The sequence below is a fragment of the Nanorana parkeri genome, unplaced genomic scaffold (genome assembly GCF_000935625.1).
Source record: "Nanorana parkeri isolate BGI_ZX_2015 unplaced genomic scaffold, ASM93562v1 scaffold115, whole genome shotgun sequence".
Taxonomy (NCBI): domain Eukaryota; kingdom Metazoa; phylum Chordata; class Amphibia; order Anura; family Dicroglossidae; genus Nanorana; species Nanorana parkeri.
The window spans coordinates 2,284,377-2,303,684 of record NW_017306383.1 but is presented as its reverse complement, the minus strand read 5'-3'; the positions used below and the strand labels follow the sequence as shown (position 1 = coordinate 2,303,684).

Sequence of the window (19,308 nt, the reverse complement as noted above, 5' to 3'; positions counted from 1 at the left end):
AGAACCAACATGTATCATTCAGTAGTCAGAACCTGTAGTAGACCTGAAAAAGGAAAACTGTTGAAGCCACCAAATCTAAAGACAGTAAGCTGCAGTATATTAACGTTTTTAGACACATTTTAAAGTGACACTACACTTAGGAGTTAAATCTTAAAGTGGACCTTTACCCATATCTTTAAAATAAAAACAAACACACCTTTAGAAATGTTTAGTAATGACAATCTACAAACACATACTTCTAGATAATTGTCGGCGTTGTATTATTTGCATACCGTATTTCTCTTTTCTTTTCCAGTCTTCTGACAGTGTCCATGTTTACTTAGGGTAGATTACTAGCTGTCTTATTACTTCCTGGATTTCTGGCACATGTGACTAGGACATGTGACCATGCACATCATCTCAGGGGAGGAAAATGCCTTTCCTAGAAAACTCCTGAGATTACAGATGAGATTTCCCAGCAATGCTCTGCGGATAACAAGGGAATCCCAGTGTGCATTGTGTTGTCAAACTGAAGTCATTTGCACTTTCAAAGCAGGAAGTGAATGTTCTGCAAGTGTAAGTATTTCAAAATCACAGCATTTTAACCTGACATGTCTATGTTATTATTAATTATCATACTTATAGGCATGCATTGGTAGAATTTGATTTTTGAGTGTAAAGGTCTGTTTAAAAAGTGCTCTCAAGTATCCTAACTATTAACAACAAGGTAGCTTATTTGTGCATCGCTCAGCTGTAGATCCTCAAATCATCTCTGAATTCATGCTGACACTGTCCTTCCTTCTGGAGGTTGGCAACTTTGTTCCCCATGGTCCCCATGTTGTAAAGGAGCCACCGTTCCAAGTTCACTCCCGTGATGGACTACAATCTCTATACAAATTACAAATCTAAACATGAGATTGTAGTCCATCACAGGAGTGAGCTTGGAGCGGTGGCTACTTTACAATACACACAGGGACCATGGGGAAATAAAGTAGCCACCCTCCAGAAGGAAGGACAGTGTCAGCATGAATTCAGAGATGATTTGAGGATATACAGCTGAGTGATACAAATAAGATATTTTTTTGTTAATAGTTAAGGTACTTGAATGCATTTTTATGATTTAACGCCTGAGTTTAATGTCACTTTAAGCAGGTGGTAAATTGATCCACTGTTAAAAAACACATTTATTACAATGTTATAAATTGGACTTACAATGTTATAAAAAGAGCTAAGAGCAATATAATGCATATTCCATTTCTCCATTTATAAGCGTTAAAACATCTCTTAAGAAATCTATTGCTAACGTGTTTAATATTTTATATGACAAAGCTTGCAGTATTGTACTATACTGCACCAAGGCATTCTGGGGTTTTTAAAAGGTCCAGTTCCGATTTTCCATAACATTATAGCTGACTGATTAATTATGTATTTGAAAAATAATGTAACTGTGAAAGATCCAGTCTCTGCTACACTGATTTAATATTGGAATCAGCTATACTGGGACTAGCAGACCCATTTTAAAGACAGAAGGGTACTGCTATCCCTTCTTTTAGCTTTTAACACCTAATGTCGGACAGAATGTAATGTATTTCTTATTTTTTTAATCAATTAATTAAACTGGTGAATAGGGAGGGAATTTTGTTAATGAAAAAATTAACCCAAAGTGGGTAGCAACTTAGTATGAACTATATATGAGCCCCTTCTTAATTTATACACTTTCACATGCATTAGGCACTGATTATTTGGGGGAGGGTGCAGTATTTTTAGGAAACCCCTTTGGATGCACATGCCACATGTGGAAGGCCACATGGGCTATCAATATAGCAGATGCTCTTACAGTTACAACCCTCTGGTTCTGGTGTTACAAGCACAAATGTCTGGTGTGCTAGGCTAGTGTATGTGGGGCGGGGTATTTTGAAACTACCCGTTCAGGCATATTAGAAAAGAAAGTAAAAACCCAGAAGCACTAATAAGCAGAACAAATCATGGCAGCAGAACTAGCAAATTGCATATGAAGAGGATCTTTTCATTATCCACGTATTTCTAATAATGAATAAGGACACATTAGAATATTGCAGTATGTGCAATATTTACTCTAACCTATATGATATTTTGCAGTGTTGCGTTGCCTCCCTTTGCAAGTATTGCTAAGAATAATTTGCTTATAAATAACTCATAAATATCTGAGTACCAAAATTACAGCTTGGAAGATTATTTTTATGTATTGACAAAAGATAAACTAATTGTTTTACTTAACAACCAATTCCTTTCTGTCACTTACATTGTGTTTGTTTTACAGTGCAACACAGTTTTTAATTTAATTGTGGCTGCTGCTGCGATCCTCACTGAAATGCTGTTATTAGAATACTTCACTACGCTTGGAATGTTTGGATGATGGAAACTATATTGCTGAAAATGTATCTAGAGAAAAGCCCAAGCACCGTCTTTACTATATGAGTAATCTCCTTCTTTAAGGAATCCCAAAGCCCCAACCTCAGTGCAGCACAATAAACAACTATATAGATCTGAACCCACTATTGGGAAAGCAAAAATAAATTTCCCTGACAGCACATGCAGTTATATAAAAATGTCATACATGCTTGTCTGTTAAACAACAAAAAAACCCTCACAATTAAATTTTTTTTGTAGCTGCTATGTTTTATTGATTCAGCTGATAAAAGTTTTGAAGAAACTTGTTGAAGGATCTGCATTGGAAATAACAGTAGACTTGTAACCCCGCAAAAAAATTGTTTAGTTTTGGATCAATTCAGATTTTTATTTATTTTGTTTTTGGATTTCAGATCCGAAATATGATTTGGTTCATTATTTAGATTTTTGATTCGTCCGAATTCTCGTTCCGGAACACAAAAGTCACATAACCATGTATGCATGTAATGCATCCACCAACAACCAAAAACCCCATCTGATTGGCCAGAGAACAGTCATATGTCCGATTTAGTTTCATTTTGAATGACATTGATATGGATCAGAATTTTTGTTAAAGGCACATTCGGATTTGTTTGCACTCAGACACGTTCAATTTCAGAAATTCGGATGAATGTCTGAATGTAATGAAATTTGTACGAATATCCATTTGGAACTAAACAAAATTTACAAATTTTGAACATAAAACAAGACTTTGTCCCTGAATTTTATTTCCTGAATTAGCACAAATAGCCCCACTCAGAAAAAACAAAAGAAAAAAAACTCCTGATAACAACATTTTTTTTACTGGATTTACAAACGCCTGACACACATTAGTCCTCTGCTCCAGCCTCTAACTTTGTGACTTGTGACAAAGGTACAATATTGCAAACAGATCACTGGGAAGGGAAGACTGCTTTCTCCTCTCTGCAGCAGAGTGATGGTATATTGAAAGCCATCAAAGTCACCTGACTGGAGCTCAGTGACTGCTTTTTAATGATAAATTGTGACATGTCAGAAATTTATTAATGCAGATCAAGGGCCCATTCACACCATAGTATTGCGCTAAAGGTGCAATAGGTGCAATAGTGCGTCATATTGCCATTCCCCAAAGCACCTCCTGGTGGTAGGTAGTGTTGGGCTTGATGTTGGAGCTGAACGTGAGTTCGACTCAAACATCGGCTGTTTGTGTGTTCAGCGAACACACGAACTGTCAGGGTGTTCGCTGGCTGTTTGCCAGCTGTACTGCCCGCATCTGTCAAACTGCCCCACAGGAAAGAAAAAAGAACATGCTTTAAGTTTTCGTTTCAGTTTGACAATCAGCAAAGGAGCTGAGCTTAAGGAGAAAGTTCCCTCTCAGGTTCTCCTCAGCTGATTGACAGCAGACAGTGGAGGGGTGCAATAGCCACCCTGCTATAGCTAATAGCAGGCTAACTATTGCACCTTGTTGTAAAATGTTTAATGCCGGTCAGTACTATAGCAGCTGTAATCACTATAAACAGAAACCTGTATCACCGAAATCACTGTTCAATATTGTGCCACCCTAATACCAACATAGTGATTATCAAATGTATTTGCCACCTAATTCATGTGGTGATTTTCACCACCATTCCCAATCGCAATCAATGTGTCATGCAAAAACATTACAATATGAAAAGAAAAACCTCTAATTCATACAAAATTCGGTACAAATATTCACTGTAAACACTATAACATGCAACAATAATTTATGCCCCCAACAATCAACGATTTTTCTTCCATTATTGTATCACAATTTAATTATTATTGATTAATATTCATCTATAAATCAAACTATAAATATTATACACTGCAGGATATTACACAAAGTTAATCTGCTTATAAATCCTCAGTTCATAAAATGCCTGAGAGGTTGAGATTACAAAGTGACTAGTGCAGAACTAGATACAAAGTAACCAGTGACAGCCAACTAAAAACAAAAGTATCCAGCGCAATCAAATACAAAGTGTTCAGTACCTCTGAGTGTATCCTAAAGTCTCAAAAGGTGCAGAGAGGTCTAAATACAGGCAATCTGTTCACTCACAGCCCAGGCTGTATTAAACACTTCAATTAGCGGTATACAGTATACCAGCACTACTGAACTGCCGGTAATTTGCTGCTGGTATGGAAAAAAATGCAAAGTGACAATTGCAAAGCAAATAATTAGGTGGCAACACATTTGGTAATTGGTATGTTGATGTTAGTTAGGGTGGCACAATATTTAATCAGGCATCCCAGCCAGAAATTATTCATTTCTGGTAAGTGCCCTCTCCTCCCCAACATTTTTGGGGGGAGAGGGCACCTCCCTGAAATGATGGCAGGTGGCAGGGGAGCTAATGCTTCCCTTGCTATCTTCTTTTTTGTTTTTGTGTTCTGACAGCTCATGCCGTCAGAGTAAAAAAAAAAAACAGCATGAAAATGAATAGCTAGATTGCTATTGGCTATTTCAATTTGCAATACCCAATAGCAGGCTGGCTATTGCTCCCGCCCACTGCTGCTGTCAATCAGCAGAAGAGGACCTGAAGTTCTCCATCAGGTTGTTCTTGCCGGCTGTCAGAATAGAAGAAAACAAAAAGAATATTGTAAGGGGAAAGGACTGTAGGGAGAGATAGAGAGTACAAGCTGTGGGAGACGTAACCGCCCTGTGCCTGTAAGAGAATCCATGCTGTGTGGAAATCAATTAACTCCCACAGCATGTAGAAGAAAACTAAACACACTTTGCAAAATCTGCATACTGTAGTTCTCTTCTGTGTTCTGGGGGTTAATTAACTCTCCCACAGCACAGCATTAGAGTTGTATGTGTTCCCTGACGGATATGACCGATCTGTGGGGGCAATGATGAGTGATCACTGTCCTGTATTGATACATGTACACATTTGTAATCACTCTGCGGGATATAAAGGAAAGATTATCAAACTCCCAATATGATCATCTTTTCTTTATATCCCAAACAGTGATTACAGATGTATACATGTATCAATACAGGACTGGGATCATTTATAAACATACATGTGTGTGCCGACATTATACATACAGAGAATAAAGGAAGGGGGATATTTATGAACATATATGTGTGTGAAGACATTGTACATGTATCAATACAGAGAATAAAGGAAGGGGATCATTTATGTGTGTGCTGACATATAGCTGTAATTCATGGCAAGTAATCCGTATTACTGTGGGTCTGAGCTCTGTGACCAACCTTTTGTGCATTCAGATTTTGGATGAATGTATTTTGTTTAATACAAAAGAAATAGAAACAAATTTCATTAGTAACTAAATAAATTTAGTTTTAGAAGGAATCCATTCATCCAAAAATAAATTTTGCAGTGTGCACATGTCTAAATTAGTTACCCTTTAAAGTGATGTTAAAATGTATTTTTTATTTCATTGATTCCTGTCTCTCAGGGCACTACCCAGATCCCCATACACTTTTTATTGCCAATAAATTACATGTAAGGTTTGAAAATGGGGACTTTGGATTTTCAATGTTCTACCCCCATAGACTTGCATTGAGTTCGAGATCGAACTTTTCACATGTTCTAAAGTACGAATTCGAACCAAACCGGTGTTCGGCCCATCACTAGTTGTAGGCCCCATGAACACTTGTGTACACAATTAGGCCAATTTATACTATTGGCAAAGTAAGAACCTGATAAGAAGGGGCACTGCCTGGAAGAAGAAGAGACCAAACTTTTCACTAGAGGCAATGGTTATGATCAGCTGTTTCCTCATTTTGCCACACTCCCGTCTCTGTACACCACTCTGGCATGAGACAAACATTGTTCCAATATGCCTTTCAGGAACAAAAACTAACTTTAAAGCTAAGCATTAGGCAGATATAAAAGATACATATGAATGTAACTATGTAATCATTAATACATTTTTGAACATATTTTTTTAATGCAGACAGTGTAAGTTTCTGAATTTGACCTTGCATCAGCATCTTGCAGTCTGCGATACAGTCTGTACAGCAGAGCTCAAAGAGGGGAAAACAACACAAGGAGCCAATCAGTTGTTCTGCAGTGCAAAAGCATGCTGATAGAAGGAGAGAGAAGAGAGGAAGATAAATAAGCTTATCAGCATTCTGCTTCTCTTTTCCACTGCTCAGTAACAAGGCAAAAATGGGAAGGAGACCTGTAAGTGATAGTGGTCCCCTCTCTTGCTAGACTAAGCTGGGCTGTGGGGAAGAGTTGTGTAAATTTAGGGACTGGATTGAGATGTCGGTGCACAAAAACTTAAAGATGAACTGTGGCCTTACCTTCACTCTGGCCCAGTTGTACAGGCTCCTCTCCTGCACTGAAATTGCCTTCTCTGAAATTGCCTTTCTCTGCACACTGACTTCTCTCAATGTGGATCAGCAGCAAATTAGATAGAGCCCACCTCATTATCTGGCTAGAGCGCTTTCCTCTTCAACTTTATTGTCCTTAGCCCCCCCTTTCATTTGCTGGATTTCAGTTATTTTAGTAATGGAGTAATTAATAGTTAATTAGCAATGGGTTCAGTTTCATATGTGGGCACTACCTAGGGCAGTCTGCACACAAATGCAGCCTGCCTAGGAATGCCCACTCCTCCAGACTCATATCCATCCTACAAGTTATTTTGATATTTACAGAACTGCTCCCAAGAGCCAGCCCAATGCTTGTTTCAGAGCTGAGGGCTCTTGAGAGGAGAACTGAAGCAAGGTGCTGTGATGTTTTCAGAAAGCTATGACCCCTGCTTCTCGATTTACTGGCATTGCATAAAGAAACACAAAGCCCCAATGATAATGTCACTGGGCCTAAATTAAGGTATGCAATTAAAATAGAAAGTTTATTTTTATGTAATTAGCATGTTGCGGGGGGGGGGGGGGGGAGGAGTATATACTTTTGCTTTAACTGCACATGTTTTGTGCATTACTGTGTGTTATTGTTATCATATGTGTAAATATATTACATTACAATGCACATTTCATATTTCTTGCATTATTTTAGCAAACTATATTGTCCTTTAACACGTGTTAAATGCTGTATGCATGAAATACGGAATTTAAAAAGATTATCACACAAATTATCACTCCTTGAAATGTCACCAGCTTCTTTCTAGCAATAATTGTGTAATAGGTATCTATTATGTGTATAATGAGGAAAGCAGGTGAGGTTGAGATAAAATACTGATGTGTAAAAATAAAGGCTTTCAGTGGCTAAATGTTCATTTTAAAAATGGAAAACAAATATTCCACAGGTCTGTTATAATTAGGTTTGTAAACTAAACAATTTTAGATACAATTATTATGAGATAAAATAAAATAAAGAATGATGTTAAGATAAACCATGTACCTTAGTGAATTTAACCTTGCACACATTTTTTTTTCTTTTTGTAAACAATCATTTCCCTATTATTCTAGAATGGTGATGTATTATTATGCTTATTCAGCTGAATAAGCATAATATTCATGCAAGCCATCCAAAATACTTTTAGCAGACACTTTAAAAAATATATATTTTCAGAGTTCACTCTCTGGAACAGATACATAGGAGTAAACTTGATGTGGGTTCTATACAGGGCAGCTAATCCCACCTTTAATAGAATTTAGGCCTGTCTGTAGGACACTGCACACATGAAAAAGTGAAGCAGCTGAGAGAAATTCTTACACAAGCCAATGTGATGAATTTATATAAGAAACTGCTATCGAAAAGTAAGCTTCTTAAATGCCAAGGGGCACTTCAAACCTGAATTATTATTGCAGATTTGTTCATTTCTTTAATATTATTTCTATGTAAATGTGCTGTACAGCATTGGAGAGAGAACAGCGTGCATGCTCTGCTTTAGTGACATAACTATCATTTATCTATATCCACTCCAAACACTGCAATATGACAACGTTTTGTGATAGAAGCTTAAACTAATATGCAGAATCACCTCCGCAAGTACTGGGGAATATTAAAGATTTTATCAGGCCAGCAGCTTTTCATCACAGTTCTGAAGCACAGTACGAATGGGAGGCTAATCCCCATGGTGTATCATGGGATATTGTCATTGCCATACTCAACATCTGTCTCACTGAGCTGAGCTCACTGAGAGTAATTACTGCTAGAATAAAGTCAGTTTTTGGATCCGTGCAATTAATTCAACTTATAAAAAAAAGGAGTAGAGTGTGACACTTTAATTCTGTTTAAGTATATAACTTAAAGTGTTTGAGAGAGGGTTTAAAAAGTAATTGTTTTTTTTATATAGATTAATAATAAAGATTTTGTAATACAAAGTAAAAGAGCATGTACAATTAGTTATACCTATTGTATGAAACTGTCTACACTAAAAATGTTAAATATGTATATTTAGGAAGTTTGCATTCTCATGCCAGTCAAAGGCAGTGATTGACATTCTGCCATCCGTTACTAAGCCCCACCCCTGCAGAACTTATATTGTCTACTGTGCACACTAGGGGAAGCGGGTAGTGATTACAGGTTCTGTATCTCAGTAGTCTACCCTCTAGTGAATACAATATCATGCAGTTATTTTCACCTTTTGGTAGAAACATCCCTTTCCATAAGATTTACTAGGATAATCAATATGTAAAAGTGCACTAGCTGAAAGCTATGCTAATTCTAGAATGTTAATCAGTGCCAGTGTACAGTATTAATATAAATAGGAACCAGGTGTATTATGTCATATCAATACTGCAGATAATAAGAACAGCCATTATCAGCAGTATTGCCCCATTAGGATTCATCTTGATAGATAGTGCACGTATCAGCAACTTCTAATTGCTGAGAGGATTTTAATGCCCTTTTAAATGTTTTGAGGCATGTTTTCAGGCTGGTTAAAGCTATAAAATGTTGCATTATGTGAAGCATTAGAGTCACTTTGGAAACCTGATGAATTGTACTGCCAAAGTGACTCACTATTAGTATTTGAAACTATGCCAGGCATTTGATAACGGATATGCCCACTGCATTTTCTATTAGGCAGGTTTGGTGTAATTTCAATAGTAGGTATAGAACATCAGTGTAACAATAGATCAGAGACTATGGAACCTTTATGTACTTTATGTGTTAATTATAAGTACAGGACCGGCAACTGCAAAAAGTCTACAAGTGCTCAGAAAGTCCAACAGGCTTAAAGTTGACCTCCAGGCAAGCAGCTAAATGCACAGCTGAAATATGGTACATATGTAGGGACTGTTATATAGCTGCTTGAGGATATGTAGTTCAGTTGAGCCTTGTGATCCAGCAACCTCTACCAAATGGCATAACTAAATCTTTGGCCTGCACTTGTGAAAACTATTTAGCTGATTAAGCATTGGAGGAAAGGCACACTATTTAGTTATTTCCTTGCTGATTCTGCTCTCTCTTCCTGTCAGCAGGATCACAATCATGCTGTGCACTGTGAAGAAAACATTACACTTGATAAACAGCAGAGAAGTTGAGAAATGCAGAAAACTTGTGGTCGATGGACTCCAAAGCTACCACTCTCCACTGAATACCACACTGTGGACTCCACCGTGAGCCTACATTTTAGGGTTAATTTATAAAATACAGGCCATGATGTGAATAAAGCTATAAATAACATTCTGTTATAAGAGAAGAGGATGGCCAAGAATTCTTTTAGTTGAGCATGGCAGTGCTGGCCAGCCTTGGGTCAAATTTCAGCCAGTTTAGCAGGAGATATCCAAAGTTTCATCTGTGTATGGTCAGCTTTAAAATTAGATACTCAGAAGACCTCACTTCCCATAGCACACATGTCCACTATACAGTGCATGTCAGGTGCTGATGTAGTCTCAGCACCTGACATGTTCCAGCAGTACAACCAATAACACCCCACAGGCCAAAGGATGTTCCACATGTCATTTGTATGACATGTTGGTCTTGTTCCTTTTGTGTCACCTTTAAATTCTTTGATATATTCACCAGCTATACTATGACACACAATATATTTTACATGATCTGTATTTTTATCGCTGGTTTAAATTGTCACAGTCAGGTTTCCAAGAGGCCGACCTCATTACAATATTCCACTCTGTTTACTTCTGCTGATGACCCTACAAGCACAGCATTTTTGATTATTCTTCCAAAGCTCCGGCCCCTGGCATCTGTTTAATGAAAGTACAGAAGAACCAGGATACAAGAGAAATGCAAACAATAAAATATCCCTTTTTGTTCTAGAGGGACAAGCAAACATTTGTACATATCAATCTATTACAATGTATCCATTTCAATCTCTGGACACCTGTCAGATATTATCTCATCTTGATAAATTTGTGTGCTCTGACCTTATGATCTCGTCCTCGTCTATCTTGGCCTAAATGATCCTATTTAACCTGAAACTCATCTGCTTTTCTTCCCCGGAGTATTACTTTCTGTTTCTAGACAACAAAGACATGAGGGTAGCGAGAGGAAAAAGCTAAATAAATTCTACTCTGTGTTTGTTTTATGGCCAGCAAAGCAGTTTCTGAGGCAATGAGAGATAAGACAGAAAACATGATGCCTTCAGATAAAACAGCAGCGGCTGTTACAAAGAAGTATGAAATAAATAACACTGTAATGTGCGCATAATATGAGGAAAATAGACAGACAGCCTTTTTATCTGTACACTAAATGTATTACTCATAAAAAATTGCTTTTAGTAACCTTACATTGGGGCAGAACTAATATATACAATCTTGAGCAAAGGCAAGTGAAGCTGTTGCTTATAACAACCAAATGTTATCTTTATAATGCAGATGAAAAAATATTTTCATTTTCCCTAATATGAATATCCACTGTTCAGTGTATGCCAGGTGATCTTCCCAAAGCCCAAGGTCAGCAGTGGTGTCTTATCACAACACTACCAAAACTTTCCAAACTACCTATTTTTTAAGGAAGCTGAAGACATTACAATAACAATTCATGTAGTCGAAAAGGTGAAAGGGGTAAAGACACTGCTAAGAGTATTTGGAGAACACTGTCTCTGAAAGGGAATAAGAAACAAAGAAAATAGTTTTTGCATATGTGCCAGTTCACTAATTATTATTGTACAGGATTAAACACTAATTAGATAAAGTAACATTTCTTCAAAATCAGTATCCATATTACCATTACAATGCAATACAAAATTATTATGGCTGCAGCTGGGTTGAATAATTATATGCCAAATCTGGGCACAAACAGTATAGACAGCTCCACTTTGTGTGGCTTTTCTCAACTTTCTGCTACTGTATTGTAGGTTTAACGTGGACCCAAACTCAAGAAGTAAAGATCTGCAATCATAACCTGAACATGTACAGGGTTATTCACAAAAGAGTGAAGTTTGGAAAAGGCAGGAGAAGTGAAACATTTCTAGGCCAAAATAGCTGATTTGGAACAATTCTTCAATTCAGCTCACTTTCCAGTTGTGCTATGTTGTCCTAGATTGTTCACTTCCCCTGCCTTCTCCAAACTCTTCACCCTTTTGTGAATAACCCTGTTATAAATGACAATTGTGCCCGAGCAGTCCCCTAAGAAGTAAACTTTCTTAAATTCTCTCTAAAAGTAAAAGGTTCCCAAACACCAATATTTGCGCTGTGAATTAAAAAGTAAAAATAAATACTATAATGTTTTATCCTGGACCTCCCCACTGGGATTGTAACACATTCCAGTCAAAAGTGGGGAAGAATTAGAACCGTGTAAGTTTAATAATGCCATATGTGTCCCATTTGGGCAGCATTCCCCCACTTCCTGTGCCAGTGATGGTGGGTACTTCTGTTTAATGTGGAGGCATGCAGTCATTTTTTTCCCTTGAGGAGTCGAAGGGATTCAGGCAGCAATAAAACCCTGACCACAGTTCTAACACTTCTACACCTTAACTAAAACAAAAACAAAAAAGTATTATGAAGCAAGGTCTTTCTTTATATTTGGTTCTCTATGCATATCAAACACATAAAATGCTGCTTTCAAATGCTGCCCACTACTGTAATAATTTGCATGTACTACTATTGGAAAATAAAATATTTGGAACCACTATGAGAGGTATTATTATTATTTAAGTGCTTCAGGCAGACCTTATCCAGTACATACTCTATGTGCAGTCTTTACATACAGTATATTATTTAGGCATCTAGTTAGGAGGTAAGTATTATCTTTGGGCATGTCCGCATAACTGGTTCTGTATAAAGCCCACCTCCAGTCAAAATCTTTTTCATTTTTCTGTAGAGTGGCTATGAGTTTAAGCTTTTGTTGTTGGCAGGTTTTAGGATGATTGCTTTGCTCTGTCATGCCCTTCCCAGCCCTGCCTTTCCTTTGCCCAGGAACATCAAGAAAAGCAGTGGGGAACAAATTAGAAGGTGTGGATGTCAAAGGGACAGGAAGACACAGAGCAATAAAAACTTGACAAATGTTCTGACCCCTTCCTACTCTATTATATATGTCCGCTTTTGTCTCTTGTCCCATCAAGGAGATAGCCCATTACTTCCTACCCTGGTGACACCAAAATAACAAGGACAGAATGTGAGCCTAAACCTCCCAATAGGAAAACAAAGACATGAAATCTGTAACCCTTTCCCCCCTCTGTACGAATGAAAATAAAAATGTTTAGGCTGAAATTAAGCTTTAAATCTAAAGAAAAAAAAGTACATCCAAATATCTCTACAACACTTTTCTTTTTTAGATGTATCATCTGTTTTATGACTTCCCACATCTGTCTTGGCAATTTCCAAACAAACAAAAATAATTGTTATTATTTTTTTATTTTCGTCCTTATGGAGACGAATGAGAATAAAAGCACTTGCAATAGCTTAAAACAATAAAGGACACTTCTGTGTACTTACTGTGGAAGCCATACGTCTTACTGAGAGCTTGGTCAGAGCCTAAATGATGTTAGTTTTCAATGACCATTTTTCAGTGGTTCTTGTATAACTTACCAGCTCTTCTTGCAGTTGGTGGATAAGTTCATCCCGTTCCTTAAGCTGCAGCTTCAGCATTGAGCATTCATCTTTCATTATATCCTATGACAACATGAAATCAGATGTTATAATAGGACTAGCATTTTCTCTTTGTTCTTAACAAGGAAAAGCTGTTTCACACAGTAGGATATAATTGCATCCAAGTAATAAACCTCAATTTTCCTGTGTCATGTGTGATATTTTTTATAACATCTTCTGAAGTGCAGTGTAAACAACTTAATGTGTCTATGATGAAAAATATAAACGTCTTTCACTTCACAAGATGGCTTTGCCAGTGTTTGATTCCCATAAGCTTTGTGGCAGGAGCTCCTGCTGTATCTCATTTTTGGAACAGATGGTTATACAACTTAAAGTTAGAAGACGATATTGAAAGAAGATATATTTATTGTTGACGCATTGGAGAAGAATATTATATTTTCCTATTTAATTCTAGTAAGATTTTTTATCTTCTTTTTTTTGGTGAAGGGATAATTTAAATATAATCTGCTAAATTAAAATCTTTTTTAGGCATGGCAATTACATATGCAAGAGAGCTTTTCTATCCACCAGTCCACTAAGGGCCCATGTAGACCTTGGCATCCTGGTGTGCTGTGTAAATGCATGTGCATTAGGGCATGCTTTTTACATGTCAACCTGCATTGTGTTAAGGCAGCTAATTCAAATGAATGGGATGTCAATGTACCAAAGCATCCAAAAAATGGACATGCACCATTTTTAGCAACACATCACTTCACAATATGCAGTAGTGTGTAAGGGTGCAATTCACAATGAATGACACCACAACACACCAACATATAAATCAGTTTAGAGTGACACACCACACTGGAAAGAACACTGAACAGGCTCTGAGTGCTATCTGGATGTAAAAAACACACTATAATTTTAGAAAGCTATAACTTTTTTTAAATATTCTGCCTTTTAATTCCCTTTAATCAATTCATTACCAGAGGCCATCGATGCCTAATGTCAAAGCCAAATTTAGCAGTGTCAGAATGTGTTGGTCATCTTGACAATAGTTTTATGTCTAATTTGCACACCTGCTCTGTTTTTGTGTTATACGCTGACAAATTAGTAAAAATAAATTGTCTATTATTATTTCTTTTAATACTGTAATTATATCTGACAATTGCAAGTATTAGGACTATTGCGGCACAGAAGCCACTGCAACTTGAAGGTGGCATTGTTTGCAGCCTGGGGGCTTTTCTTTTTTCTCAATGAAACCTCCAGCCTGCATTTGATTATTATGTGATAGCTGACATAGTAATCACATGATCGAGAACCACTCTAATTGGTTACCGATATTCAGTGGGTGGGTACCCAACCTGCCAGTAACATTTATGATTGAGAGCCACCAGTTTTGCAAAGTATCAGCTGCTGGTTCTCAAACAGAGACTTTTACAAATGCATCCTCAGCATGGGGCATTGTGCTGGGAAATGTTTATATACAGATTGCAGGCGTGAAAGGGTTACTGGAACCCCTTTACCAGACAGTACTGGATATCCAATATACTCTATAACCATTAGTTAAGTGGGCATTAGGATTTATTCTCAGGTATCCACATAGCGGTTTAACACACAAATGCAAATGCCCACCTGGGAAACCATATACTCCAATGCCTGGCCTATTGTAGATGAAAACCTTAAAGTGACACTAAACACAGATGTTAAACCTAAAAAATCCATTCAAGTACCTTAACCATTAACAAAAGTGTAGCTTATATCACTCAGCTGTAAATCCTCAAATCATCTCTGAATTGGTGCTCACGCTGTCCTTCTTTCTGGAGGGTGGCTACTTTTTTTAATCCCCATGGTCCCTGTGTGTGCAAAGTAGCCACCGCTCCAAGCTCACTCCTGTGATAGACTACAATCTGAATACAAGGTAATGAACTATATATGAGATTGTAGTCCATCATGGGAGCGATCTTGGATTTGTGGCCACTGTACAACACACATGGGACCATGGTGAACAAAAGTAGCCACCCTTCAGAAGGAAGGAGAGTGTCAGAATCTACAGTTGTGTGTTACACAAATAAGATACATTTTTGTTAATGGTTAAAGGAGAACTATGGGGTTAAGGCTTTTCCCCATAGTTCTCCTTAGGGTAACGGGAGGACACAAACTAGCTGAAATCAGCCGTACATCGGCTTGCTTCGTGTGGCTTCGGATCAGCCGAACATGCTCAGCATGTTCGGCTGACCCGAAGTGCAGAAGGAGTTTGACTCAGCCGATCCAACATCTGGATCGGCTGAGCCGAACCTCCGGCAGGCTTCACACTGCTGTTCGGGCTATTCTGAAAGATCCCGAACAGCAGTGAGAGAATAGCCGAATGCCGCCGAGCGGCATTTGGCTCGGCTGTTCTGCTCGGTCCCTCAGAGGCACCGAGCAGAACAGAAAAAGAGTGAAAAAAGTAGAAAAAAGTAAATAGAAAACGATTGTGCAGAGCTAGCAGTGACAGCTAGCTCCGCCCAATAGTTTCCTATTGTCCGGCGGCTCTGCTGCTGTAAAAAAAAAAAAAGTTAAAAAAATTTAAAAACTCTCCCTGGCGCCCCGGGAGCCCCCCGCTCCCGGCCGCCAAGGAGAGAAACACAGCTGTGTCTTTTTTTCTTCATTCTGGCACAAGCAATGTCAGAATAGAGAAAAAAAAAATTCCCACCAGGAAGCATTGAGAGTTTACTATTGGCTATTTCAATTTGCAATAGCCAATAGTAAACTAGCATTGTTCCCGCCCTCTGCTGGTGGACCTGGTGGGGAACTGCAAAAGAGGGCGGGTACAATGCTAGTTTACTATTGGCTATTGCAATAGAAATAGCCAATAGTAATGTCCCAATGCTTTTGAATGGGACTTTTTTTTTTTTTCTCTATTCTGACATCGCTCCGTGTCAGAATAAAGAAATAAGACACAGCGGGGTTTTTCTCCTTGGCGGCCGGGAGCAGGAGACTCCCGGGGCGCCAGGGAGAGTCAGATGCTTGGAGATCAGTGTCCCTGGTTAGCAACCAGGGACGCTGATCTCTCTGAAAGTGGCCGGAGCCAGCCGTAAGATCACGGCTGGCTCCGCCCAGCTGTCAGAAGCAGGCTGTCGGCCGGCCAATGGCCGGCCGCTCGGCCAGCTTCGGCTTTCAGCACGGCTCAGCGCTCGACTGAGCCGCTCGGCCGTGATCGGGAGCTGTACGGGCTATTGTGAATAGCCCGTACAGCACCCCCTCGGTTCTCCTGAACCGAAGGGGTCCTGGTGCCGAAGCTAGCCGAAGGATCGGCCGAAGCTACGGCCAGATCCTTCAGCAGCTTTGTGAATAGACCCCATAGTCTCCATTGGAAGTCCATGTTACAAAGTAAAACTGCAGGAGTAAAACTTGGAAAAAAGGACAGATCATTGTCACCCTTGACAGGACGTGTCTGTACAAGGACCTTCATAATAAGATCACCAGGTGTTATTTTAATGAAATATACAGATTTAAATGATTGAAAGTTACTACTGAACATACTACTATAGGAGGGGTTTGTGATTGGGTTTACATGTAATTTAAAGAAGAACTTTGGCCATAATTATGCTTAACCCTTGGAATGGGGCTACCCCACACTGGAAGGGTTAAGTGCTCATTTTCATCTAGGGACGAAAATTAAAAAAAGATATACTCACCTGACCCTCGGAGCTGGCTAGATGCTACTCCGGTCCCTGACACCTGTCTCCTACTCCACTCCAGATGGTATGTCCCTCAGCATCCTCACATCCCATACACAGTGTATTAGGCATGATGACTCACAAGACCTTAGATCCCTGGAGCGGAGGGGGAGTGAGGTGGCAGGGATCAGTCTAACAGCCAGCAAGCTGTATGGTTCAGGTGAGTATAACTTTTTATTTTTGTCCCTAGACAAAACTAAGCACTTAAAAATGGTGCCTTGGACATATCACAATTCAAATGGGAGAACAATCTTACTTCAGGGCAACAATTAAACTTTTAATGCAATCTCTATTTAAAACAATACATTTCTTCCTCCAAACAAAATTTAAAATGCACTTTTGCCCAGACTATGGACATTTAAGTATTCAAATATATAAATATTATAAGCAGTAATAGAGCTTTATAACAAGCCCTCACTGACCTCTGTAGCTACAGGCACTTAGGAAAATTAAATAATTCATAATCAAAGATCACAGAAGAGACTCCAAGTTCAGTTAAATTATAACAGCTTACAAACATCTAGTGTTTGTTTATATGTTTAACTTTAAAGATAAATTTTACAAAAGTACAGACAGCTACATAGGTCAATAGTATTTTAATGTAATTTGATGGCTTATAATTTAATGTCCATAGTCTGGGCCAGGTGCTCTTTAAGCCAGACATTGAAGTATATGGATCCCTAAGGGACCTCTATAACTTGCTATATTGGTTCGTTAAAATAGGTGTCTGCAAAGGTTTTATTGTTACCAATGCACATACTATAATTTTCTGATTTAAAGATCATCGGGTGATCATACCATACCTTTGAGAAGCCTAAGTCAATGCCAATCATAGGCATAACCCTACTCTAATGTTAATATTAGATGTCAATATTACAAACTAATGACTGTCCATTAACTGTAACTATTTTTATAAAGTATTCCTGGTTTGTTCCTGTATAGTAATGACATAAGAAATTGTGTCAAACAGTTCAAGGTAATATTGTTTATAGTTATACCATTCTTAACAACAGTATACTGCTATGGAAGTATCATGTGAACAATTTACAAATTTGCAGATAAGTCTTTATCCTGTGTTTGGCCACTGAATTATGGACACAAAATTAATTTGATAATACATTGCATTATGCATTATCAATATAAAGCATAAGAATATGAACAAAAGATACAACAACATTTTATAATAAACATTATTTGCAATATCTGTATTTTACAACCAATGGTTGTAAATAGATACAACCAATGGAAACAGATAAATTCTATCTAAAATGGCAATAAAATACTGTATATTGTAACGTGGACATCAGAAAAAATGATGAGATCATGCAATGCATAAGTATGTAGATCAACACAGCTTTTACTGCAGTCTTGATGAAAGTGTATTTCCTATTCCATTCCTTACAAGGTAAAGACAGATAAGGCACTAGTCTTGCTTTCTGCTAATTGGAACTTGGGATGGGATTAAGTTCCTATAAACAATAATGGTGGTGAAAGGAAAAATATATCCACTGCAAATCTACCAGAAGCACACTATCTACAGGTTGGCCCCTGCTCTAGATAAAGTTAGCCAGTTTGTTAGCACATAAAATAGTTCATAAGGTTTACTACATAACTAGGCAACTATTTAATGCACAAAAAGAACTTGTGTTCTGTTTCTATATCATGTTAAAAATAGAGTGACATAGGGAAGATATAACATGCATAACTTTCAGAGAATGATTGTTCCCTAATCAACCATGGGTCTCCCATGCCTACTCAAGTATGATGTGCATTGCTTTTGACTGAACTGGGGATGTGTTCAAATGTCACCTTATTATGAATTTGGCAGTGCATTAGGTATATTAGTTGCTGTGCTGTTAAGCAGGTTCTGGGAGTATCATGATAACTAAAGAGCTAATCTCTGGTCTGTCAAACAATACAAATAGCAAGAAATAAAAGTCTAACTTACAGTACATGGTGGGGATTATGGAAAAATGGGTGTCCAATTGAAACCTTATTTCTTAAGACATCAAAACCACTGCAGTGATGCTTCTGGTGGTTTTTACATAAAGAATGGGAAATATAAAACCATGGTTTTATAAAAAAAACTATTATATTTTCAATTGTGTAGCTTGCAAGAATGATTTGTTCTATGGTCCTGGTAGGAAACCCAGTATGCAGTGCAAACAGCGGTAATAGAGTCCAGAAACGTAACTTATAGCAACCAGTAAAATGTCAGTTTACTGCAGTATGAAGAGCGAACAATCAATTTACACTAAAATGAGCTACTACAGCTTGCACACTATTTTTCATATTACCATACTGAACAAA

At 37.9% G+C, this 19,308-nt stretch overlaps 1 protein-coding gene and 1 long non-coding RNA gene across 2 annotated transcripts in view; one reads left to right on the top strand and one right to left on the bottom strand.

The window, feature by feature from the left end:
- Positions 1–249: 249 nt before the first annotated feature.
- LOC108784465 lies at positions 250–9,379 on the top strand. Its single transcript, XR_001941071.1, has 3 exons — positions 250–338; positions 8,150–8,153; positions 9,369–9,379. It is a non-coding gene; the product is annotated as an uncharacterized LOC108784465 (long non-coding RNA).
- Positions 9,380–11,286: 1,907 nt separating this feature from the next.
- The window catches only part of CCSER1 (coiled-coil serine rich protein 1), a 629,863-nt gene continuing 621,841 nt past the window's right edge, over positions 11,287–19,308 (bottom strand). The window contains exons 8-9 of the mRNA XM_018553277.1: positions 13,277–13,360; positions 11,287–11,349 (exon numbers count right to left, since the gene is read on the bottom strand). Of these exons, the coding sequence (XP_018408779.1) occupies positions 11,287–11,349; positions 13,277–13,360 (147 nt within the window). The remainder of the gene's footprint in view (positions 11,350–13,276; positions 13,361–19,308) is intronic.